Here is a 27642-nt window from a genome sequence, read left to right on the forward strand (position 1 = left end):
ATGAATTAGCTTATCAGAGCCCATGCTGTTTCCTCCCTTCCTCTTACACTTGCCATAGACAGAGAAGAATAAAGACAGCCTGAAAAATGGGGATTTATTATATAAAGATACAGCTACCTGGATACAAAACAAGGATACTTACAGGAATGAAGACAGCTCTAAAGCAAGACATTCTCTCTGTCTCGCTCTCTGTCACACACACACACACACACACACACACAGAATCTCTTTTGGCATCTCTGTTTCTCTCTACTGTGTTCTCTCGCCCAACAGCTCACATCTCAGGTGCATTCTGATGGTTTCCTCACTTTCCACCCTGCCCTCTTGCCTTTGCACCAGGCTGTCTAATTGGGCATTAGCCAGCACATTGATCAGGTTCTCCAGTCTGATCCCCAACTCAGTAAATAACCACCTTGCCTCGGTCCCCTAAACCCAGCTTAACTTTACTTTCTTGATCATGGCCAGGACAAGAGCAACTTAAGCAAGGCAGGCATTGTCTGGCATGCACTTAGCATTTTTGACCCTTAACAGCATTTATTTTTGATTTCTAAAGGAAATTTTTCTTGATCTCTAGATTGTGGGTAGAAGTGAGATGAAGTGAAACAAGAGGTGTAGGAACCTCAGACATTCATTCCTTGTATTCTATGCATTGTAGCAGTCAAGCCTTAGGTTTAATATAGGATGTATAAATAAGATAATATTTACCTTCTCTATGACTTTTGTTCATGGTCATTGAAACTTTGTCCTTCCTCTACCATGTGTACAGTGTGTATTAGATAGGAAGTTACCGAACCAAACTTGGGTCCACTTGCCCAACATGTGGCAAAGCCAATCTACCGATACTAGGTTGTAGTTAAGGAAAGTACAGCATTTGTTGCAGGGCCAAGGAAGGAGAATGGGAACTTCAAGCTCAAAAGACCTGAACTCCCTGATGGCTTTCAGGGAAGGGCTCTTAAAGGCAACATTAGTTGTAGGATGTCTGATCAGCTTATGGACATCCTTCTGATTGGTTGGTGGTGAGGTAACAGGGTGGTATTTGGGAAATTAATATCAACTTTCTGGTTCTAACCAATCTGGGGCCTACGTGCTTGTTGTCAGCATGTAGTTAACGTCTTCCATCTGGCAAGTGTCTGCAAAAGAACTCAAGGATGTGGCTCAGGATATTATCTATACCCCTTGGGGAGGAACTAAAGGCCTTTGCCTTTGTTTTATGGCTAAACTATTAAACTAAAATTATTGTTTTGTCTTATTTTCCTGTTTTCCTTTGTTTCTGGATTTTCTCACTTCTCTGATTAAATTTGCTCTTTGGAACTTGGGGAAGGCCTAGGAGGCTAAAGCTTTGCAGCAAACAAAAGGCTGGAGGGGGACATGGAAGAGGAGGGTTGTCCCTTGGAAGGCCCTACAGGGTCCTGCTCAGTATCAGGAAGGAAAATAGACCAAGGAGTCACTGTTTCTGATTAAGCTATCTTAATAGTAAGTTACGTTTTTCTCTATAAACTTTGTATATTAAAGACTTGTTCATCCATCTTGTTTCTTTACTCTTCTCAAGAAAGTTATAAAGTGTGACCATTTTAACAATATTGATTCTTCCAATCCAAGAGCATGGAATATCTTTCCATTTTTTAGTCTTCTTTAATTTCCTTCATCAATGGTTTATAGTTTTCTGTGTATAATTCTTTCACCTCCTTGGTTAGATTTATTCCCAGATATTTTATTACTTTGGGTGCTATTTTAAAGGGGATTGTTTCTTTACTTTCTTTTTCTGTTGATTTATCGTTAGTGTAAAGAAATGCAATTGATTTTTGAACGTTAATTTTGTAACCTGCTACCTTGCTGAATTCTTCAATCAGCTCTAGTAGCTTTTGTGTGGACCTTTTAGGGTTTTCTATATATAGTAACATGTCGTCAGCATATAGTGACACTTTTACCTCTTCTTTTCCAATTTGGATCCCTTTTATTTCTTTCTCTTGTCTGACTGCTGTGGCTAGGACTTCCAGGACTATGTTGAATAGGAGTGGTGATAGTGGGCATCCTTGTCTTGTCCCAGATTTTAGTGGGAAGCTTTTGAGTTTTTCACTGTTGAGTACTATGCTGGCAGTAGGTTTGTCATATGTAGCTTTTATTATGTTGAGATATGTTCCCTCTATACCCACTTTGGCGAGAGTTTTTATCATAAGTGGGTGTTGAATTTTATCAAATGCTTTTTCTGCATCGATTGAGATGATCATGTGGTTTTTGTCCTTTCTCTTGTTGATGTGATGTATTACATTGATTGATTTGCGTATGTTGAACCAGCCTTGTGTCCCTGGGATGAACCCCGCTTGGTCATGATGTATAATCTTTTTTATGTGTTGTTGGATTCTATTTGCTAAAATTTTGGTGAGGATTTTGGCGTCTATGTTCATCAGTGATATTGGCCTATCATTCTCTTTTTTTGTAGTGTCTTTGCCTGGTTTTGGTATCAGGGTGATGGTGGCTTCATAGAATGAGTCTGGGAGTATTCCCTCCTTTTCAGTCTTCTGGAAGAGTTTGAGAAGGACTGGTATGAGTTCTTCTTTGTATGTTTGGTAGAATTCCCCGGTGAAGCCGTCTGGTCCTGGACTTTTATTTGTAGGGAGGTTTTCACACTGCCCAAGGCAATCTACAGATTTAATGCAATCCCTATCCAATTACCCAGGACATATTTCACAGAACTAGAACAAATCATAATAAAATTTATATGGAACCATCAAAGACCTAGAATTGCCAAAGCATTACTGAAGAGAAAGAAAGTGGCTGGAGGAATAACTCTCCCAGACTTCAGACAATACTATAGAGCTACAGTCATCAAGACAGCATGGTATTGGTACCAAAACAGACATATAGACCAATGGAACAGAATAGAGAGCCCAGAAATGAACCCACAAACTTTTGGTCAACTCATCTTCGACAAAGGAGGCAAGAATATACAATGGAATAAAGACAGTCTCTTCAGCAAATGGTGTTGGGAAAACTGGACAGCAGCATGTAAAACAATGAAGCTAGAACACTCCCTTACACCATATACAAAAATCAACTCAAAATGGATTAAAGACTTAAACATAAGACAAGATACAATAAACCTCCTAGAGGAAAACATAGGCAAAACATTATCTGACATACATTTCAAAAATTTTCTCCTAGAAGAAATAAAAGCAAGAATAAACAAATGGGACCTAATGAAACTTACAAGCTTCTGCACAGCAAAGGAAACCAGAAGTAAAACAAGAAGACAACCTACGGAATGGGAGAAAATTTTTGCAAGTGAAACTGACAAAGGCTTGATCTCCAGAATATATAAGCAGCTCATACGACTCAATAAGAAAAAAATAAACAACCCAATCCAAAAATGGGCAGAAGACCTAAACAAGCAATTCTCCAAGGAAGACATACAAATGATCAAAAGGCACATGAAAAAATGCTCAATATCACTAATTATCAGAGAAATGCAAATCAAAACTACAATGAGGTATCACCTCACACCAGTCAGAATGGCCATCATTCAAAAATCCACAAATGACAAATTCTGGAGAGGCTGTGGAGAAAGGGGAACCCTCCTACACTGCTGGTGGGAATGCAGTTTGGTGCAGCCACTATGGAAAACAGTGTGGAGATTCCTCAAAAGACTAGGAATAGACTTACCATATGACCCAGGAATCCCACTCTTGGGCTTGTATCCAGAAGGAACCCTACTTCAGGATGACACCTGCACCCCAATGTTCATAGCAGCACTATTTACAATAGCCAAAACATGGAAACAGCCTAAATGTCCATCAACAGGTGACTGGATAAAGAAGAAGTGGTATATTTATACAGTGGAATACTACTCAGCCATAAAAACTGACAACATAATGCCATTTGCAGCAACATGGATGCTCCTGGAGAATGTCATTCTAAGTGAAGTAAGCCAGAAAGAGAAAGAAAAATACCATATGAGATCGCTCGTATGTGGAATCTAAAAAACAAAAACAAAAACAAACAAACAAAAACATAGCGTAAATACAGGACAGAAATAGACTCATAGACAGAGAATACAGACTTGTGGTTACCAGGGGGGTGGAGGGTGGGAAGGGATAGACTGGGATTTCAAAATTGTAGAATAGATAAACAAGATTACACTGTATAGCACAGGGAAATATACACAAAATGTTATAACTCAGAGAGAAAAAAATGTGACAATGAGTGTGTATATGTCCATGAATGACTGAAAAATTGTGATGAACACTGGAATTTGACACAACATTGTAAAATGATTATAAATCAATAAAAAATCTTAAAAAAAAAAAGAAAATTATAAAGTTAAGAAGAAAGATATTATTATTCCAGTTCTAAACCTAGACTTACTGATCTTAAATGATTCCCTCAAGGTCCCATGTGTAAAAACAAGGGGGATTCAGGCTCAGGGTCTCCATACCTTCATGTGTCAACTGTGATGTTGGATGTAGTGGGAAGATGAATGAGTCCCTCTTCCTCTTGCTACAGACTTTTGATAGAGGTCTGAAACTAGAATACTCTTGATAGTTGGTGGGAACTTCACATCCTAAAGCAAAGTGTTGGGCCATCTAGGTAAGATCTTCTTAGAGATCCTAAACTAGGTTAGGCCAGTATGAGTGGTTGTGTCCTTGAAGACTAGAGTTTAAAGAGGATTTATTTAGTTGTGGGTTGTGTGTCCTTTCTTCCCTAGTTGAGAGGCATTTCAAGGGAAACACTCAGATTAATAATGTGTGTCCTGGTATTTAGATCAATATAGGTTCTCACTCAATGACACATGTCTGAGAACTTCAAGATAAGAAGTCATGCTTGATCTGATGGAGCAGAAAGAGAGAGGGAGCAAACAGCCCTTAGAGTGAGGATGGTGGTGGTTTACCCAGGGGACCCACTAGAGAGAATTTTCCAGAGTGCTCTCGAAAGAGCAAAAAGACTCAGCATAAGAGACCCACCAGATACCCAAGGCTTAGGAAGAGGAGTTACAATCAACTAGGAGGAGATGCTTTGCCGGCTTCCAGCAAGCTGTTGTTGGAGGTCCTGTGAGAGAATCTCTGGAAACAATTACGCATGTGCCCCACAAGAAGAGCCAGTTTTGAATGTCCTTCAAGCCCAAGGCTGTTAGCACAAGTCAGAAGAGTAAAGGCCAGTTAACATTATGCCTTTTCACCTAATCTTTCCCCATTATCCAGTCATGGCCTATGAATAGGGGGAGGTAGAAGAGAGAGACCCAAGGGAAATGGCAGTGGAGCAAGGCCTCACCTACTGTAGGCTTCTAGACCTAGAGCAGCTCCAAGCTGGGGAGGTGATAAGCTTAAATCTAATACACTTAGAAGTTTTGATTATTTCCCTGGACAGGAAAATTTCATAACTAAAACGAGATCCTTCTTGAGATTAAGGAGCCCAGAAAAACTATGGGACTTGCCTAAAATTTCCATTATTCAAAAGGAAAGAACTAGCCTTCAATGAGGGATGGAAGGAACAGCTTGATTAAAATAAAGTTGCTTCATGATTGCATTCTATTGATGCAACAGGATCAATTGAGTAAGACAGTTACATGAACAATGCCTCATTCATCCTCTGGACAACTCTTCATGGAGGTACCACAAGTGACCTGCATTGTATAAATGAGGAAACGGAGGCCAAATGAAGCTTAATAACTTGTTCAAAGTCAAACAGCTAGAAAGAGTATTAAAAATTAAAGTCCATTTTTTTCTCCTGGTTCCAAAGTCTAAGATCTTAAATACTTTTCCAAATTGCCTCTTGGAGTGCCAAGCTGCGCCACTCCCAGACCTTTTACCCACTAACATTGTAACCTCCTTGCAGAAAATGAACCTGATTATTTTTTTTTTCTGGCTTCGACATCTCACTGCATATGTGTTGGGGCATTGATTTCTTAACATCTTAGCTATAACCTCTGCCTGTTTCCCAGATTATGTCCACACATGCTAGCTAGCCCTGTTCCCATCTGATTCTTCTAGTGAATGCCTTCTTAGTATTTATGATGTCTTTTTTTTTTCAAGATTGCTTCTGAATGGCTGCTTCTTATGTCCACCAGCATTTCTATTTGGCAGATTGAAGGTCTCTTTGCCCTTAAATGCTGCCACTAGGGCTAATGTGAGCATTGTTTATTTTTAACAGGACTTAAAATGGGCCTCTCTTTGTCTACATTTTGGCAGTGACTCCAAAAGGCCAAGAACAAAAGTGAAATACTAGGCCCCTTAGGTGAGGCCCTCGAAGAAGATGATGGTGACCTTATGCCACTACTCACATGAAGGATTTAAGAGGATTGAAATCCAAGAAGCCAAAAAGGGAGTTTGAGAATAGAGATAGGACTTTGGAAAAGGTGTGCTGTAAGTGTCATCTGCAAACCCCACTGAGTGCCTAGTGAAGTTAGTGATACAAGTCTTCAATGATCTGTCCAAAACAGATCAGAGCAGATGCAGAGCAGAAAGAGGGAAACTGGCTACATATACATCAGGGGTGGGGCAAGGGTAAGTGAGTACTCAGGCCTAGATGTGGCTTTGGGGGTTAAGATGTGGGCCATGTGGAAGAGAAAAATGACAGGGAGCCATTTCAGAGGCTGCCCAAGAGCACCTTGTGTAGGGATGGGAGAGGGATCAACTGGATTCCCACGGGCTGAAGCAGGACATTTAAGTGCAGAAAATGCCATCCTGCATCATGGAACATATCACTGAATGTTCCCAGAGGGGATCTCAGGGTCTTAGAACACCCCAAGAAAGTCAGCTTTGAATGTATATCAGTACCAAAGAGAGGCAACCACAGACATGCCCAGAGGAAACCAAAACAAGAAGTTCATCTTATATGAAGTTTTGGCTAGTACATGGGACTGGGTATTTTACTTACCTCAGTAAGACTCTTCTTGGGACGAAAATAGCCAAGAGGTTTTTATAGTATCTGAGAGTGATCAAAAAAGTCCTGAAGCCTGTTCTGTATTTCATCAAGGAACAGAAAAAAGAATTATCTCTTATGAATAGCTATGAATGGACAGTAATGGAAGAATAGATTTGTTTTCTGATTATACCTACTTACAAGTCCCACTTGTTCAGTGAGCCAGTTGTGCATTTGTATATAAAATAGAACCCTATTCACATCATCCCTCTCTGTCCCCTTCCCTTACTTTAGTTTTTCTCATGGCACTTAAATGACTGGATATATTTCAGACTTTTTAGTTGTTAATTGTTTGTCTCCCCCTATTAGAATACTGGCTTTATGAGAGAAAGGACTTTGGTTTGTTTTGTTCTCTGCTGTATCTCCAGTTCCTGGAATGGTGTCTGGCACATAGCCAGCACTCAATAAATATTTGTGGAAGGATGGAAGGAATGAAGGAAGGAAGGGGGTAGGGAGAGACTGTATTCAACAAATGTGTATCAAAGTCCTATTATTTTGCTAAGTGCTAGGGTAAGAATCATTATGCAAAGTTATTAGGCTGACTGCTGGGGTAAGAAAAATAATTTAAAGTAAGATCACTGTACGTCAGGAACTCACAGATATATGAGGGTGATGGGTGCATACAAACACAGTGGCAGAGTGTATGATGGATGGTATGACAGGGAGAAGATCAGGATGCTGTGAGGGGCACCCAACTAACTAAAATGAGTTGAGGGGAGGGTCAAGGATGGCTTCCTACTGGAGGTGGCCACTATGAAGTTCCTGAGCTAAATCTTTAAAGGAACCATCTACTGGTGGATTCTGGAAACATGCTATCCAAGTTTCAGTTGTGATGTAATTGAATTCTTACCCCAGTGGCCCCTCAGGCTTCAGGAGGCTGACTGGGGCCGTGGAAGCTGCAGATTCACAGGGGAGCAGTAGTTCAAGCCACTGGAGTTCCTCTGATTGTCTTATTAGTCTAGGTTATTATGGGAAATAGTATTTTAAACTACAATATTTTGTTTTGGTATTTTATTTGGACTTTATTCGGTTACTACCTGAATATAACAGAGCGAGTCCCATGCAAACTAAAATGATCAAAAGTACTTCTATCATTGTTTCTTCATTTGTAAAATCCCTCACCCAAGGTTCTTCACAGCACTACCACAGACCCTGTCCCAATCCTTTATGTAAGACTGCTTCTAAGGAAGTGCTGCATGTTGAGTCCCATAAACTCAGAAGAATTAAATACAGAGCAAATTTAATGCTGTGTCATAGAAGATTAGAAATTTCAGATATTAAGGAACAAAGAAAAACATGAGTCATTTTATTAAACAGTTTTTTCTTATATAGCTAATCAATGCCAAGGCATTTTTGGAACTGACAAGACAACACTGATTAGAAATTAGGCTAATATTAGTATTAACAGCATCACAGTCATTTGGGACTTAAAAATGGCCAAAAAAATGAATAGTACAAGATTGTGCTAATATTCATTTTATGAGGAGATGAATAGCTAAGTAGGTCTCTAATATGAGCTGTTTTAGTGGATGAAAATAAGACATTTGAAAATTAATGACCATAAAAAAGATGTAATCATATTGGATCTGAGGAATTCAATTATCCTTTACTTACTTAATTGGCTCAGGTATTTTTTCTTTGATTGACATGGTGAAATAGTATTTTGAGCACTACAGTCTTACAGATGCTTCTTGCATTCAGATCTGAGTATCTGAAAGGGCATATGGATCAAATTTTTGTAAATTGAATAATTACAAATGTCAGTGAAGGAGAGAACACTTAAACCAGGAAAAAGGAAGATGTTTGGGGATAGTGGGCCCCCTCTTGCTTCCTGTCTCCATAATCTCTGCCACAGGTTCCAGGATCCACTCCTGGATCTACTTTGGATTGTCTTTTCCAGTATCAGCACATTTGTGTCTGTCTTTCCTGTTTCAGGAATTCTGTATACATTTTGGCCACCTGAGTGTACTTTCCTTCTCTTACGCTGTAGCTAGGGGTTTATTAGTTCTATCAAATATCTTCGTTGTCATTTCTAGGAATTTGGAACATGAATGAAAGGAGGCATCCACCATTTTGACTCCATTTTGATCCCATTACTCTCCTTTTGCAACTCTTTTTCTATATCAATAATCATGCCCTAATTTAACTTTTAGAGAAGGTAGATTTTAATATTTCATGTGTATCAGTTTTCTTAAGAAAGTATAACTTTTATATTAAACAAATGGCACTTAGAGAGTGCAGTCACACACACATACACACAAATACACACAGACACCCCTATATTCTTTGCCTCCATTGTCTAGTCACCCTAGTTTGTTGAGTTAGTTCTTTCTCTACTCCTGGATATAATCTTGTGCAGTTTCCATAATTTTTATGGTCACTCTCAGATAATAAAAAGTCTTTTAGTTACATTTCAATAATTAAAATATGTCATCAAAATGGAATTTCATTTAAGGTTAAAGATTTTCTCCTCCTCCTGCTAGAATCTGCTCCAGGCCAGTAAAATTGGCTGAGGAAAATGTGTGTGTGTGTGTAAGTGTGCGTGTGTGTGTGCACACGCATGCAAGGATAGGCAGGTGGGGAAGTCTTGGTTGATTTTCTATTTGTTAGCTTACTTTACCCTTCCCTTAGATAACTAGACAAATAAAAGGCCTTTTTGTGATTATTCTACTAATATTAATTACTTAACTGAGATTTTTTGTGACAAGCAGTGGTTCAGTTACCTGGAAGTGATCAGAAGAAAATGTGGCACTTGTCTAAGATTTATTTCTTCTAGGTGCAGGGAAAGAACCATGGCATAAAGGCTTGAACAGGCAGTGGAGAAAAATAATGAAATTGTTTTTCTGATTGCACCCCACGAGTCTCAGTTGTTCAAGACAATGATGGGAAGCGGACCTCTCTGCTTCTCTGGGATCCTTTAAATAATCTGTATGTGGTACTACTGAGTTCACTTAGACATGAAAGTAGAGCCATGAAAATAGAAAGCAGGGCAAAACTACTACTGAGAAATAATAACCTTTCGGATGATTTTTAAAGGTAAAGACTTTTAACAAAGTATTGGTATTACTTTTTGATGATGTTGACTTTTTTTGGCAATGAGGTAAAAAAGCTACAGTTACTGTTTAAGACAGTAAGACAAGACTCTTCCACAATTATGACTGAAGATCTAAGATAACAGATGCCAACTTCACCTTCATTTCAAAGTGAGGTGCCAAATCACTCACATAGAATAAGCAAAGCATTTGGATAGTAACTGGTTTTGAACCTCCACCTTGAAGGTTTAAAAGAAGAAAGAAAGAAAAGGTTGAAATTGAAGAGATCCAGCTGAGAGTATTTGGAATTTGGAGGAGTAGTTTGGAGAGATTGTACATGCTAACTCCCACCCCTGTTGTCCCCATGGGATGCAGGTAGAAGTATGTCCTATTCCCTTCAAGCTGTAGTGTGGGGCCTCAAGGATATCAGACAGGGAATTTAATAAATGTTCCCCCGAAGTTGGGGAACTTGGCAGACTGGGATCCAATTCATTCCTGGAGCAGCCTGTGGCATCTGAGGAGATACTTGACTTGGGAAGTACCTGTGCTTCCTTCACCATAGGTAAGAGGAGGATGCTTTCAGGGGACCTTATAGGAAGCCCAAGAGAGAAATGTCAGTTAGGGATCATTTAAAATGAATCTTGCCAAGAGAGATTCTACCAGGGGATGTCATCCTCAGCACAGAGAGGCTCGTTACCCTCAAATGTGGAACTTTACCCCTCAAGTTCTTAAAAGACCTGTTCTTTCCTTATATGCATTACCCAGGTTATATGTCTACTGGGTTTTCTTAAATGTAGCATATATGGGAAAAGTTCATCTTGGAAGATTAGAAATTGGAACTTAAAAAAATTGATATTCAGGAGAACAGGGAATAAGAATATTATGAAGTATACTTCCTGTGCACACATTGGATATTTTTTATATTACCATTTGACTCAAGCTAGATTTTATTATGCAAATTAAATGGAAATTTAAGTGATTAGCCTGTGAGTTGGTGCTGTGTTAATTTAGCTGTCTCACATATCAAATTGCCAATCTCCAATTTGTGGTATATATATAAAGCCCAAAAGACTTTTAAACATATGGAAGTGCTTTTATAAATTACCTACCCTTATGTCAGGTTATGAACACTTGTAGACCAAAGTGATTTTTCACATTAAGATGGTATAGGATTAGGTTTGCCTACATGCAATAGAAACCATAAACCAACAGTGCCTGTTCACATTAGGTTTTATTCTTTAATGTAAAAAGTTGAGAAAATAGGCCAGGACTGGTATAGAAGTTCCACAAATTGTTGGAAACCTATTGCTTCTATCTGTCTGCTCTGCCATCCCTTGCATAGGGCCCAAGATGGCTGCTGGAAACTTGTCATTATGTCCACGTTCCATGCAGTAGGAAGAGAAAAACAAAAGCTGGACCTTTACTGGAGGTTGTATAAGTTTCTTCCATTTATGTCTCGTTGTCCAGAACCAGTCACTGGTGGTATCTAAGTATAAGGGAGACTGGAAAACGTAGTTTGAAACACCATGGGGTCAGCTAAAATTGGAGGGTTCTATTATTGATGAAGATGGGAGGTCTAATTTGGGGGGATAACATTTACCTCTGATACAGGAAACACAGGTTATGAGTGGGCTCTGGAGTAAGTGTCCTCTTGCTTCTCTTTGATTCTTGGCTCCACGACTTACTAGACTGTAACTTTGGTCAAGAATTTAAAACTTCCCATGTCTTTATTTCATCAGATATAAAATGGGAATAGAGTTTTCACGGGCATTTAATGTGAAGACATTTAGAGTGGTATATGGCCATGTGCTATTGTTATTACTATTATTCTCATGATTTATTGCAGCTCACTAAGCTACAGCCAGTATATCCTCTGGGTTTTATTTACTACTCCAGCTCTAGAACTTAGAGGATGCCTGATGCTTCATAGGTATGGATGGATGAATGAATGGATGAATGGATGAATGAGTCAAATTGCATGTTTTGAATAATGGAACTTCTATTTTTCTCTCTGGTTTACCTGGGCATTACTTAATCCCTTTCAGCCTGTTTCCCCTTCCTTAAAATAAAGATAAACTATGCCAGGTGTCCTTCCTTTCTCCCTCCAGATCCACTCTCCACCCTTCTCAACCCTGCTCTGTGCCAAGGAGGCTGACCCCTATGGATTGTATCAATGAACTGTTTTGCTCTCTGGCTTCCTGTGAATTGCCGAGAATTGACCATGGAAGGCACTGACTGGTGATTAGCACTGGGAGGAGAGTTGGCTCAGACATTTATTCCTGTGCTTTCCTCCCTGCAGGGCAGTGCCTGTGTGCTGTGGATTGAATATTTGTGTCCCGCCCAAATTCAAATATTGAAATTCTAACCCCTTATGTGACTGAATTAGGAGGTGAGGCATTTGGGAGGTAATCAGATTATGAGGATGGAGTCCTCATGGATGGGATTAGTGCCTTTATAAAAGAGACACCAGAGAGCTTCTTCCCCCCTGGCCATTCTGACTGGTGTGAGGTGATACCTCAGTTTTGATTTGCATTTCTCTGATAATTAGTGCTATTGAGCATCTTTTCATGTGTCTATTGGCCATTTGTATGTCTTTATTGGAGAATTGCTTGTTTAGGTCTTCCACCCATTTTTGGATTGGGTTGTTTGTTTTTTCTTATTAGGTTGTATGAGCTGTTTATGTATTCTGGAAATTAAGCCCTTGTAAGTCTCATCTTTTGCAAATATTTCCTCCCATTCCATAGGTTGTCTGTTTGTTTTGCTTATGGTATCCTTTGCTGTGCAAAAGCTTGTAAGTTTAATTAGGTCTCATTTGTTTATTTTTGCCTTTATTTCTGTTGCCTGGGTAGACTGCCCTAGGATTACATTACTGAGATTTATGTCAGATAATGTTTTGGCTATGTTTTCTTCTAAGAGGTTTATAGTGTCTTGTCTTATGTTTAAGTCTTTAAGCCGTTTTGAGTTTATTCTTGTGTATGGTGTGAGGGAATATTTTAACTTCATTGATTTACATGCAGCTGTCCAGTTTTCCCAATACCATTTGCTGAAGAGACTGTTTTTACTCCATTGTATGTTCTTGCCTCCTTTGTCAAAGATTAATTGATCAAAAGTTTGTGGGTTTATTCTGGGCTCTCTATTCTGTTCCATTGATCCATATGTCTGTTTTTGTACCAGTACTATGCTGGTTTTGATTACTGTAGTTCTGTAGTATTGTCTGAAGTCTGTGAGGGTTATTCCTCCAGCTTTATTCCTTTTCTTCAGTGTTGCTTTGGCAATTCTGGGTCTTTTGTGATTCCATATAAATTTTAGGATGATTTGTTCTAGTTCTGTGAAAAATGTCCTGGGTAATTTGATAGGGATCACATTAAATCTGTAGATTGCTTGGGGTAGTATGGCCATTTTAACAGTATTACTTCTTCCAATCCAAGATAATGGGATATCTTTCCATTTCTTTAAGTCATCTTTAATTTCCTTAGTCAACGTTTTGTAGTTCTCCACATATAAGTCTTTCACTTCCTTGGTCAGATTTATTCCTAAGTATTGTTTTTTTTTTGGAAGCAATTTTAAAAGGAATTGTTTCTTTACTTTCCTTTACTGATATTTCATTGTTAGTATAAATAAATGTAATTGATTTCTGTATGTTAATCTTGTATCTTGCTACCTTGCTGAATTATTTTATCAGCTCTGGTAGTTTTTGTGTGGAGCCTTTAGGGTTTTCTATATATAATATGATGTCATCTGCATATAATGACAATTTTACCTTGTCTCTTCCAGTTTGGATCCCTTTTCTTTCTTTTTCTTGTCTAATTGCTATGGATAGGACTTCCAATACTATATTGAATAGAAGTGGTGAGAGTGGGCATCCTTGTCTTGTTCCAGATTTTAGTGGAAAGGCTTTTAGCTTTTCACCATTGAGTATTATATTGGCTGTAGGTTTGTCATAAATAGCTTTTATTATGTTGAGATATGTTCCGTCTATACCCACTTTGGTGAGAGTTTTTATCATAAATGGGCATTCAATTTTATCAGATGCTTTTTCTGCATCTATTGAGATGATCATGTGATTTTTGTCCTTTCTTTTATTGATGTGGTGTATCACATTGATTGATTTGCATGTGTTGAACCATCCTTGTGTCCCTGGAATGATCCCAACTTGATCATGATATATAATCTTTGTTACATGTTGTTGGTTTCTGTTTGCTGATATTTTATTGAGGATTTTTGCATCTATGTTCATCAGTGATATTGGCCTATAGTTTTCTTTTTTGGTAGTGTCTTTGCCTAGCTTTGGTATCAGAGTGATGGTGGCTTCATAGGATGAGTTTGGGAGTATTCCCTCCTTTTCAATCTTTTGGAAGAATTTGAGAAGGATCAGTATGAACTCCTCTTTGTACGTTTGATAGAATTCCCCAGTGAAGCCATCTGGTCCTGGACTTTTGTTTGCAGGGAGGTTTTTTATTGCTGATTCTGTTTCACTTCTAGTGATCGATCTGTTCAAATGATCTAATTCTACTTGATTCAGTTTTGGTGGACTATATGTTTCTAGAAACTTCTCCATTTCTTCTTAGTTGTCCAATTTATTGCCATATAGTTGTTCATAGTATTCTCATGGTTTTTTATATTTCTGTGGTGTTGGTTGTAATTTCTCCATTTTCACTTCTTATTTTGTTTATCTGTGTGTGCTCTCTTTTCTTCTTGGTGAGCCTGGCCAGAGGTTTGTCAATTTTGTTTACGCTTTCAAAAAACCAGCTCTTGGTTTGATTGATTTTTTTCTATTGTTTATTAAATCTCTATTTTATTTATTTCCTCCCTTATCCTTATTATTTCTTTCCTTCTGCTGACTTTGGATTTTATTTGTTCTTCTTTTTCTAATTATTTTAGGTGGAAGGTTAAGTTGTTTATTTGAGATTGTTCTTGTTTTCTGAGAAAGGCCTGTATTGCTATGAACTTCCCTCTTAGGACTATTTTTGCTATATCCCATAGATTTTGTGTGGTTGTATTTTCATTGTCATTTGTCTCAAGGTATTTTTTAATTTCTTCTTTGATTTCATGATTGACCCATTTTTTAGTAGCATGTTATTTAGTCTCCATGCTGTCATTTTTTTCCTCATTTGTTTTTCTGTGGTTGATTTCTAGTTTTATGCCATTGTGGTCAGAGAAGATGCTTGAAATAGTTTCTGTCATCTTAAATTTGTTGAGGCTTCTTTTGTGACCGAGTATGTGCTCTATCATAGAGAATGTTCCATGAGCACTTGAAAAGAATGTGTATTCTGTTTTGGGGGGGATGTAACGTCCTAAAAATATCAACCAAGTCCAACTTTTCTATTGTGTCATTTAGTAATCTGTTTCCTTATTGATTGTCTGTCTGGAAGACCTGGCTAATGATGTCAGTGGGGTGTTAAAGTCTTCTATTATTGTATTCCCATCAGTGTCTCCCTTTATGTCTATTAGTATTTGTTTTATATGTTCAGGTTCTCCTATGTTGGGTGCATATATGTTAATGAGTGTAATATCCTCATCTTGTATTGCTCCTTTGATCATTATATAGTGTCCATCTTTATCTTTCTTTATGGCCTTTGTTTTAAAGTCTATTTTGTCTGCTGTGAGGATTGCTACTCCCACTTTCTTGTCATTTCCATTTGCATGAAATCTTTTTCCATCCTCTCACTTTCAATCTATGTGTGTCCTTCACTTTAAAGTGGGTCTCTTGTAGACAGCGTATGGTGGGTTTTTGTTTTATTATCCAATCTGCCACTCTATGTCTTTTGGAGCATTTAATCCATTGACATTTATAGCAATTATTGATAGATACGTGTTTATTGCCATTTTGAACTTTGTTTTCCAGTTGATTTGGTATTTCTTCTTTGTTCCTTTCTTTTCCTTTTTGTGGTTTGATAATTTTCTTTTATATTAGCTTTGCTTCTTTTCGATTTTTGTGACTCTATTGTATGCTTTTGATTGATCTGTTTTTCAAGTATGTTAACCCCTCACTATATTTGTTTGCTTTAAACTGGTAGTCATGTAGGCTCAAACACATCCTAAAAAGAATGAAGAAAAAAAAAAAGATAAAAGAAAAAAGGCAAAGAAAAACAATAAAAACCTATATTTTCTTACTCCTGTCTCCCACCTTTTATGATTTTGTTGGCTTTTTTATTTTACATCTTCATGTTAATTCTCTTGCAACTTACTGTAGTTATTTCATTTCCAATTATGATTTTCTTACTTCTATAGCTTCCTGCTTCTTTTCAATTTAGAGTAGATCCTCCAGTATTTCTTTTAGGATAAGTTTAGTATTGCTGAATTCTTTTAGTTTTTGCTTGTCTGTGCAGTTCTTTATCTTTTCTTCTACTCTGAAGGATGGTCTTGCCAGATAGAGTATCCTAGGTTGTAGGTTTTTCTCATTCAGGACTTTGAATATATCTTGCCACTCCCTTCTGGCCGGCAGAGTTTGTGTAGAGAAATCAGCTGAAAGCCTTATGTGGGTTCCCTTATAACTAACTCTTTGTTTTTCTTGTGCTGCCTTTAGAATCATTTCTTTAACTTTGGGCATCTTAATTATAATATGTCTTGGTGTAGTTCTGTTTGGGTTCTTCTTGTTTGGGACCCTCTGTGCTTCCTGTACTTGGATATCTGTTTCCTTCATTAGGTTTGGAATGTTTTCAGTCATGATTTCTTCAATTACCTTTTCAATCCCCTTTTCTATTTCTTCTCCTTCTGGGACCTCTATTATGCTTAGGTTGGCATGTTTTATTTTATCCTATAAGTCCTTTATATTGCTTTCATTGTTTTTTACTTGCTTTTCTGTCTGCTACTCTGATTGGGTGACTTCTGCTATCTTCTCTTCTAAGTCACTTACTCATTCTTCTGCATTATCTAGTCTGCTTTTGACTGCCTTTAGCTTGGCTCTTATCTCAGCCATTGAGTTGTCTGTTTTTAACTGGCTCCTCTTTATAGTTTCTATTTCCTTTTTATAGTATTCTCTGTCTCTATTCATAGTCTCTCTTATTTCTTTCAGTGCTTTAATCACCCCCTTTTTGAAGTCATGACCTAGTAGACTGTTGAGGTCTATCCATTGTTCGTTCTTTCAGGGAACTTCTCTTGTTCTTTTAATTGGGAGTGGTTCCTCTGCTTCTTCATTTTACTTATATTTCTCTGGCTCTGTAGATTTAGGAGTATCAGTTATCTACTATTTTTTGTTTGTTTTTATTTAAAGTGGTAGTGTTCCTGTGTAGACTGCGTGCATCTAATAGTTTTGTTGTGAAGGCTGTTCTTATTATGGATGGTTGCCACATCTTTCTTCCATGTGTGTTGGCTGTTACCCCTTTGATTTGGGGTGTGGTTGGTTTTGTGGTGATCAGAGCCTGCCCTAATTGTTGTTGTTGAGTGGGATCTCCTTTTTTGTTCTGTGGTTGTCACAGCCTTGACAGGGGCCTGGTCTGCTCCCCTGTTGCTGGAATAAAGGCTTCTAGACCCATTTCTGAGCTGTGGTATGTGGTACACAGGGTTGGAGTGCTTCAGCTGGGAAGAAGAGTTGGCAGATGTCCACTGGGAAGTGTCCTCTGTGGTGTTGTCTGTCACTTGTTATGCGGGCTTACAAAGTACTCTTTGTTGACGCTGCCTTTGTCCCTGCCTTAGCTGCGGGAGTGTCAGGCACCTACTCTCATGTTCCTTAGGTTCTGGGCCTCAGGAACCACCCATGCAGATCTGCCAATATTAGGCGCTAGAACCTGCCATCCCAACTGTGCAGACATACACCTGAATATGTGGTACACCACAGGTCAGCACAGACCCTAGCCTTGCCTCCGCATATGGTACAGTACACAGGCCTGTTGTAAATACCAGTACTCATACTTGCCACTTGTACTCGTGCAGCACAACTCCTCTCCCTGCCTGTTCGTCCCAGAGGCATGGGTCCACAAAGGGTCCAGAGAGAGCAAAATCCAACCTCTCTATCTAGGGCTGTAAACAAATATCAGTCCCAGCTGTGAAGTTGCAGGGCCACTGGGTATGGATTCAGCTTTCAGCCCCACCTCCACACAACAGTAATGGCTATGACTAAGCCTCACCTCTCTTCTTGTGAGAACATACCAACAGTGGAGCCAAGTGAAGAAAGCACCTATGGCGCAGCTGCGTTGCACACCTCCCCCTCCCTCACACCAGCAGTGTTGCTTTTTTATGGGGATCCCAGGCTGTTCTGTTTCGTACACTCCCCCAGTCAGAGTTCACACCACCCTCTAGTCCCTGACGCTGCCTCTGTGCAGTGGGCCCCAGCCCTCTGCCCAGGCTCCTCACAGATCTCCAGTAGCCAGTCCCAGCTTGTCCCTGTCAGTTTGTGTCTAGGGCTGGGGATCGCAGGTACCAGCCGTTTCCCTTAGTTCTGTCTGACAAGCAGCTGCCACTTTCTCCTCCGAGCCTTGGAAGCTCTGCTTCTGTTTCCTCTGACCTCCTGGCTGGAGAGTGGGTGTCCCAGCATGAGGGTGCCTTTCTTCCTATGCTGCTCCCTCCCTGCAAGACTGGTCCTGCACCAATTTTTCATTTTTTCTCTTTTTCTCTTACTGGATTTTGTGAGAATCCTCCTGTATATTGAAGTGAGAGACACTCTGCCAGAGTTCAGTAGGTATTCTGTGTCATTTAGTGGGTTTGCAGACGTAATTCTTGGTGTATTTGTGGGAGAGGGTGAGCTGTGAGTCTGTCTACTCTGCCATCTTGGCACCTCCTCTAGCTATGATATTTTGCAGCTGAAGCTTCCTCATTTCTAAACCGTAATTTCTTTCTCTTTTTTTTTGTAAACATAATTTAGTGGGATTAATGTGATCTGGGGCTTCACTGGATGTCTTAGGGAAGCTAGTCTTCAGGAAAAAGTAATGGGTTCTCTTGGTGGTGGTGAGTTCTGATTCTCTGCTGTGAACCTTCATATTTGTGATCTTCTAGAGTTTTGTATGGGAAAAATGTTGAATGCTCAGCATCCATTTTTGTTCCTAAGATCCCCTCGATATTACCCATGATGCTTCTGCAATTGACTTTGAGTACTTCTTGTAATTTGCAGGTTTTTTCCAGAGTAATAATTGCTTGATAATTCATTGAGTTATCCTCTGTTATAAAGAATGGATAATATGATGGTATCTGAAGTCCTATGTGACTTACAAAGTGATTACTACATTTTCTTACTTAGAGAAGTTTAAATATACTAACCTTGAGAAGGAAATGGAAAGAAGGTAAGAGTTAGTATTTAGTGGAATGTTGTACTTTCCATTTTATGGAAACAACAAATTTGATTTTTATTTTCCAACAAAACAAAGTAAGGAATTGCCATTTTCACATATTTATGATGATGATATTCTCATAGCAATTGGCTGCTATGAGACATTTCTAATTTTCCAAGGTTAATGGAGTGAACAATTAAAATCAGAATGTACTTCAACAGAAATGTACTTTAGTAACTGAACATTTTTGACTATTTATTTATTTTTCTTATACGTGGCTTCTCTATTTTCAGATTTGGATATCAGAAACACATGAAAAAATGGCACAAGTTTGTTTAAACACAGATTTGGCTGAAATAAAGAGCAAGGCTTTATTGAATGAGGAAACAATGAGCTCTGGGATTATTAAAAGGTATGGTTAATACTTTCCTTTGCTTAGAACAGGCACATGCAGGAAAGGGTTTATATAAGGAGAGAACAGGTGTAGTGGCCCCAGCTACATGTTACAGGACCATGTCAACCACAATCAACACATCTCAAGCTTCCATGCTTTCTGTTCATGCCACTCCCTCTATTTAGAATTCCCTTTCCCTTGGTTGTTTGCCAATCAGCACTACTCATTCTAGGTCCAGCTAAAATGTCATTTCAGCTTTACACATTTTTGCTTGTCATGGTTCTGACCACATAGGTATGAATCTCATCTCCACAATTTACTTATGAAAGTTATGTGGTGTTTATAATCCTCAGTTTATCTACATAAAATGGGAGTTATAAAAGTATCTACTTCATAGGGTTGTTTTAAATTTACATGAAAAGCAGTATGAAATGTGCATAAAGATATTGCCTGACATGCAGTAAGAATCAGGTAAGCTGTCATTAATCAGAATTAATTGCTGTTATATTCTTGCTTTCTGAGCATTTTGTTTATGTTCTGCATAGCAGTTGGACTTACATTCTAGTTATTTATATGAAAGTATTTCCTCTGAGATTGTTCCTTGAGGGTAGGAACTGTTTCTTAGTCATATCTGGAGATATGCATCCTGGCACGATGCCTTTCCATGGAAATGTGTGACATACACTTCATCTTGTATTTTAGTTACTGGACCAAATGCTGAACTTTCTTTCCTTTTTCTTGTTGGGACATTTTATTTTGCAAAGTGCGTTAAAGTTGCAGACATGCAAATCTTTTAAAAAATAATTGTTATAAACATTCAACCCCCAAAGTAGTTCTGTATGACTTTGAAAGTTTATAAATGTCAGACTGACATGTTTTCTAAAAATTGTTATCTTGTTTCCAGGGACACTGGATTGCCTACTACAGGCTTTGGAGCTCTCTTTACTCGACCCCCACCAGATTGGCGCAAAATGTTCGTAGTCCCTAAACCGCTGCAGATTGCACAAAGTGTTTCTTAATGATTCAGGGGTTTGTTTGCAGGGGTGAAGGGGTGAGGGGTGAACCAAGGTCGACAAAATGCCTTTTATGTGGCATCTTACAGACTTCTTTAACAAAAGGTTTTTTCCCCCATAAGCAAACAGCATTAGTAGTAGTAATAATAATAATAATAATAATAATAATAATAATAATACAGTCAATCCTCATTATTTGTGGATTCCACATTTGTGAATTCTCTAACTTGTTAAAATTTATTTGTAACCACCAAATCAATACTAAGGGTACTGTTGCAGTCATTCACAGATATGCATAAAATGGCAAAACATTGGAGCCATCCAACGCATACATTCCCAGCTGAGGTGGAACCTGAGAGTCAGCTCTCATACTGTCTGCAAGTGTCCTTTTCACAGTCTCGTTAGTGTCTTTCTTTTTTTTTTTTTTTTTTTGCATTTTTATGTTTTGTGCTTCTTGTTGATGATCTTGCTGTTTGAAATGGCTTCCAAGTGTAGTGCTAAAGTGCTGTCTAGTGTTCCTAAGTGCACGAAGGCTCTGATGTGCCTTATGCAGAAAACCTGTGTTAGATAACCTTTCTTGAGGCATGAGGTACAGTGCTATTGGCCATATTTAATGTTAATGAAGCAACTATATATTAAATAAAGTGTCTTTAAACAGAAACACACATAAAACCAGAGTATGTATTGATTGGTTGATAAATATGTTGTGACCAGAGGCTCAAAGGACCCTAATCCTGTATTTTCCCTAAGAACGGTGGTTCATTATTTGCTAATTCAGTGTTCACAGTGATTTTATAGAACATTACTGTGAATAATGAGAACTGACTGCATAGCAGCACTACTGTTTTTTACTGGTAAAAGAAATACATTTATTTTGGGGCAGCATGGCTTGTTACTACAGGAAAGAAATTTCTTCACTCATCTTTCTAAAGAAGACAAAATTTCATAGTTTCTGTAATGATGTATAGATAACTGATGAAATCTAGGTACTTACAAGCATGAAAAATTTCTAAGTGTTGGATTGTGTATTATGAAGATATGAGTACATGTTATCATCGCTGGCAATTTAAAAGTTTTTGCTTCCTTTCAGAACTGTCTGGCATTAGAGCTAAGCTATTTTGCAGAGTCTGCCTAGGGTGGGGATGGAAAGTGCCCTAAATGATAATGTCCCACCCCATTTCACAGTCATCTGTTGTCATTCTGGCCAGATGTTCTAACACTAATAGTTCTAACACTGATTACTCCAGCAAGGCTGGCCTGGTCTGTGTCCCCCACAACCTGCTGTAGCATGTCTAAGTAGGCTGGAAGATCCACAAGGAGTATCCGCAGAATGATCCTTGAGAAGGGTGACCTTCTGACTCCCATGAGGGTGATGTGCTAAAACATCTTGCTGGCTCCCTTCCCTGAGCTGAAATCTAGAAGTCCCAGCCAAGACATGGGAAGACAGAATGAATCCAGAGGCAGACTTTGACAACTCTATCAAAACTCTGAGAAACTCTAAAGAAGATGATGTGCTAGGGCAGGGGAGAGCTGAGGGATGGGAGGAGGGAAGAAGAGAGAAGGCAAGATTGAAATCTCTAGATGGAGGTTTGTGCTAATCCAGGTTGAGAGCTGTGATCTCAGTGGGCCAGTTTTGGATAGGCACTGAACAAGTCTTATCTATTATTTTTGCAAACTTGGATTATATGTTCAAAGTTGGATTTTTCTGCATTTATTTTGAGTACTGTTTTCAGTCCAGGGCAGAAAATGAGACACCCAGGTATCTACATAATACAAGTTTTGATGCCAACAACCCACCTCCTTGCAGGTCTGATCTCAGCATTATGATCTACAATGCCAGCACAGATAGCCAGGAGGACCCTGAGTTGTCTCCCCCAACTCCAGTTAGGGGATGCAATCTTGGATATAGAGGAACCAGGCAGTATATCTTGAGGAGAAAGAAATGTGGGAAAACAAGTACAGTTAAGCCCAGAGAAGTGCAGTAGAGGCACTCAACTCGTATCTCCCACACTCACAGTGAAGACACCAGCTGAGCCTCCCTTTTCAGTGGCCCACTTATGTCATCACCAAAACAGAAGCGACTGATTGTCTTAGGAATACTGCAGATGAAGTCCTAGTCTTAAAAAAATCATGACTCATCTAAAGAACAAAAGCATCATGAAGAATGACAAGATATGGACAACCTATACCAGAGGAAGCAGACTTGATGGAACAAATGTAACAGGAATTTAAAGCCAATGGAAGAGAAATTTAAAGTTTTATTACCTAGGAAAATAAAGGAAACAGTTGCGTATGTACAGCAAAATAATAAAAATCAGGTTAATATTAACTTCCCAACAGTAACACTGGAGTGAAGAGCATAACATCAAAGTATTGAAGTGAAAAGAACTTTGAACCCAGAATTATTTAAATGTGAGAGTCAAATAAAGATATCTTCAGGCGTATGAGGACTGGTTTCAGATTTACTATCCTGCCATGAATAATTATAGATCTGGGCAAAATACGTTAGGCAACTGTCGTCAAAGGTTGAATAGCAACCAATGCAGTTCTGTGCTCCTTAAGATGAGAGGTGAGGGTCACTTCCTCACCAAGGTCACTTCTCCCGGTCCGTGCAGGGTGGTGAGCCCAAGAGTAGAGTAGCAGTTGAGCTGGGAGATGGGAATAGGAATTTAGAGCTTCTGATGTAACTGGTATTTGTAGGACAGAATATTTAGGAGACAAGGAAGTTGTACATAGAGATGGGAACAGAAGTCTACATGGGGTCTCCTTCAGATTCTTGGTCAAGGGCCAGGCTCTGCATGCATTATTAAAATGCTACATACTACTGCTTTTTAAAAATCAAACAGAACTATCTATAATGTATTCTGAACTTTCACAGTGATGCTCCCTTCTGCATAGTAGTATTATGTAGTGAGCCCCAGAGCTACATTACCTGCCTTCAAATCCTGCGCCTGTCACTTACTAGCTGTGTGAAGTAGGGCAAGTTGTTTAACCATTTTGTACCTCAATTTCTTCATCTGTAAAATGGGGATGATGATTATAAAGCCACCAATGTTATAGGTGTTGTGATGATTAAGCAAGTTAATACATGTAAACAGTTAAAATAGTAAATTTTTTGCTATGCAGATAAGCTGAGGCCAGACACTTGGCAAACCCTTTCAGTCTAGAAACTCTATCAGATCATGAAAATCTTCTTGATTGATTGATTGATTTTATTGAAGTATAATCAGTTTACAAAGTTGTGTCAATTTCTGGTATACAGCAAAATGTTCCAGTCCTACATACACATACATGTATTCCTTTTCATATTCTAGTTCAGGAAAATATTCTTATATCTTTGATGATTTATACCCTCCATTTTCTCTATTTCAACTCTTCAGAAATCTTTTATTTGCATGTTGGTTTGCCTGGCCCGGTCCTCTAATTTTCTTGTCTTTTCTCTATTTTTTTTATTTATCTTTACAATCTACTTTGATCTCTGTGTCTTCAGCCCTATTATTGAATTCACTTTTTGTTTTCTGAATCCTTCTATTTTTATAGAATCCTTTTTTTTTTTTTTTTTTTTTTTTTTTTGGTTTCATGATTGAAATATCTATCGGGGGATGTTAATGATAGTTTGTTTTTCTTAAAATTTTTTTTCTCCATGCATAGTATCTATTTCCTCCAAGTTACTTTTTTGTTAATTTGCCTATTATTTATTTGTTTAGTATCTGTCTTTCATGCTAGACACTTTCCTCAAATACTTGGTTATCAGTTCTTGGTTCTCTGCTCATGATTAAGACATGAGGCTCAGAGCCTGTGTGTGAGGCTTGTTGATTTGGAGCTTCGCTGGAGGGATCTAGGTGGCTCTCCTCTCCTCTCCTCTCCTCTCCTCCCCTCCCCTCCCCTCCCCTCCTCTCCCCTCCTCTCCTCTCCTCTCCTTTTTTGTAAAAGCCCTGGTGTCAATATTTCAGTCTTTCCTCGTAGACTGGCCAGATTCTCCAGAGGAAGTTCCCCAGATCTCCCATCTGAAGGGTGATCGCACCATTCAGTGCCTGTGTTCTTGGAGTGAGCAAAGTAATTGGCTGGGATGTCGATATTAATCCCTCACTGGGTATGGTCACCAAACTGTGTTGTTGGTCAAGGACTTTCTCTTTTACCCTTTCTAGGGAATAAATTTCTAGCTTCCTGCTGGAGTAAGGGAGGGGCAGTTATGCAGCAGTGAAATGTGCAGGAGGAGCCTGGATCTTATCTGCTTTTGAAACATCCCTTCCCCCAATCAATCCTTCTTTGGTGATTTAGGATGTTTTCAGCTTTCTGATAAGTCAGAGACCACTTGTCGATCTTCTCTTGAGTTTCTGAAATTTGTTTCTCTTGTTCCTTTTTCCATTCTCATTGTTCTTGAGGATTTATTTATTTTTTAAGTCTCTTTGATTTTAGTGGAGCTTTTTGAGGAAGCAAGATGAGGTGTGTACATTTAATCTTAACCCTGAAGTCATCCAGTCTCATCTGAAATGTCACCTCTTCCAAAGGACCTTCCTACTGCCACCTCCAGCACCCGTGTTAGGTCCCTTGTGGGTGTTCATAGCACCATGTACTTCTAGTATTCTAACACTATTTACCTAGGTTGCAATTACTTGCATTCTTGTTTGTTTTTCTTGCTGAATTCAGTGCTCTGAAGCACAAGACTTGCAGCTCTCCCCCAGTGCTAACAGAGAGCCTAGCCTACAACAGATATGATTAATTTCTTGAATGAACAAATTAATTATTTCTGATGTTGAACAGTTAATTATAACGGAAAAGGGGTAAGGCTAATTCCTATTTTATTTAATTTAGGCTGAAAGGTCAAAATTGTTCTCAATTCTATTCTGGTAAATGCATTGAAAGACATAGTCTTTTAGGAAATCAGCTCTTATTAGTTTGAACTGCTTGAATTACTTGTTTGTTTTATTTGATTCACAAGGATTAGCAAGGAAATAAATACTTGAGCGCCTTCAATGTCCTCCACTAATTCCATATATAATTCTTTCTTTCAGTTACTGTATGCTAATTATAGGACATTCCATACAATAGACTGCTGTGGTGTTGTAGATTCTACTCTCTTGAATATTAAGTATTCTTTTGCTTCTTGCCGACTATACAGCTATAGAAGTTAAATGTCAACTTTAAAAGGCAATGAATAAAAATGAGTTTGTTCAATGGACCAAAATAATGTGCTTTGACTTATAAAAGAAAAGCTGTAATCATAATGTAAATTTAAACTTTAGGTTATCTCAATGGGAAAAATAAGATACAGGTATAGCTTTGTTATTAAAGAGACATTAATCAGATGCATTTATCTTAATGTTAGATAACATCTGCTACATTGTGATAGCATTTGACAGTCTCTTTTCTCATAACTCAACCAGTAGCCCACCTACTTTATTTTGAACCAATGTGAAGAAGACACAACACCTTTCTTCCTTAAATTGGCAGCAAACATCTCAGTGGAACATATTGAAAATCAGAATAACTAGAATGTTTGACACCACTGGACTTATTCTCCTGACCTTAACTAGAGAAAAGGGCTCTGTGGATAATTCCTTGCACATATGTCACAGATAGAAATAAATTTTAAACAATTGCAATATATGAAGCAGTCAGGTTGAGACCAGAAGTGATATCAATGACTTACACTTTAAAAATGAGATTGCTTTGAGGCTAGATTGAGCTCATCAAGAACTAGAGTTATTGTTTCTCTTGAGAGTGGATCACATTTCCATCAGTGAGTTTCCAAGGAATTGGCGTTGGCTAGTGATGGAAGGGATGAAAGTCAAGGAGTCTCAAAGAACTGCTCTTATGGTCTCAAAGGGATACAGTTGTATGTTTGGGAGGGGGTGGTCTCTAACATACATACATTAATTTTACCAGAGGAATAGAGACATTAAAGCTGTAGAAAAGTAATGAGGCACATTTCCTTTAAGCTGCATAGGAAAAGTGAATGCGAACATGAATATAATTAGTAAGTTAATTGAAGAGTCTTTCTTTGCCCTCCTACCTTGTTCTTGAGAATCTTCAAAGAACTCTCACTTAATTTGAAAGTACTCTTTATGGAGTGTGGAAAACTAGCTAATTATCAGAAGGCTCCTGGATGTCTGATTACCTAACACAAAATCATTTTATGATTTTTCCATAGAACCCAGTGGTGGTAGCTGTTTCCTTCTAAGAAACAAGGTTTTCCATGTATAATATCCCAACTGTGTCTGTGACCATTAAACAAACAACCAGGAACCAAAACAACAGAACAAAACAACAACAACAAAATCTATATCAAGCAAATCTAATTTTGAATGGGAGATGTAGTATAAATACAACTTTAAGATCACATTTCTCAGAAGACCTTGTTTAATTATGCCTATGTGACCACGTGAGGTCCTGGGATAATGATTCACAGGAGACATTCAGTTTTTTGATGGGAAAAGCCAGTTCTGGCATAGAATATTTGCTGGGTGAGAAGCAGGTCCACGGGCTCCTGGGTCAGTTTGACGGCAGCCCAGAAGTACTGACCACCTACTGGAAGATAGAGAAGAAGCAAGGTAGACCTCTTAACAAGGTCAGCTCTAACTAATGTGTTTTGTCCTTTTTGCCAGATTTCATTACCTTCTGGTGGTAGTGATTAGTGTTTATTGTTGAAATTTTATGATAAATGTGTCTTGTTTCCAGAATTCATCCAAACATTTATGTGATCCTCATGACTGGAGAAGAAAGAAACTAGTAGTGTTTTGGATCACTGGGTAACTTTTTGGACATAGTGTGGTTTTTTAGAAAGGGTGTGGTATAAGAAAATTGGAGACGTAGATTTTATTTCAGAACCTGCATCAAACCTGCTATGTGACCTAGTGCTGGCTAATAACCCTCCCTGGGCTCCAGCTTTTTCCATCTGGAAAATGAGAGGATTGAACCAATGATCTGTAAAGTCCTTTCCTGCTCTAAAATTTTATGGTTCTAAGGAGAAGGGCATCTGTAGTCACATAAATGGACAAGTTAAATGAGGCCAAGTAGTACTTCAGACAGTTAAGTTTTTGTTGTTGGCATAGAGCACTTATCCATATGTGTGTGGAGTGATT

The 27642-nt window shown here is 38.5% G+C and overlaps 1 protein-coding gene across 3 annotated transcripts in view; it reads left to right on the top strand.

Annotated features, from left to right (window-relative positions):
* The window catches only part of CFAP95 (cilia and flagella associated protein 95), a 129810-nt gene that overhangs the window by 56908 nt on the left and 45260 nt on the right, over window positions 1–27642 (top strand). For all 3 annotated transcript variants that reach the window (XM_031449843.2, XM_031449842.2, XM_010999843.3), the window contains 2 exons: window positions 19444–19562; window positions 20449–20517. In XM_031449843.2, the coding sequence (XP_031305703.1) occupies window positions 19471–19562; window positions 20449–20517 (161 nt within the window). In that variant the 5' untranslated portion in view covers window positions 19444–19470. The remainder of the gene's footprint in view (window positions 1–19443; window positions 19563–20448; window positions 20518–27642) is intronic.

The sequence above is a fragment of the Camelus dromedarius genome, chromosome 10 (assembly GCF_036321535.1).
Source record: "Camelus dromedarius isolate mCamDro1 chromosome 10, mCamDro1.pat, whole genome shotgun sequence".
Classification (NCBI taxonomy): Eukaryota; Metazoa; Chordata; class Mammalia; order Artiodactyla; family Camelidae; genus Camelus; species Camelus dromedarius.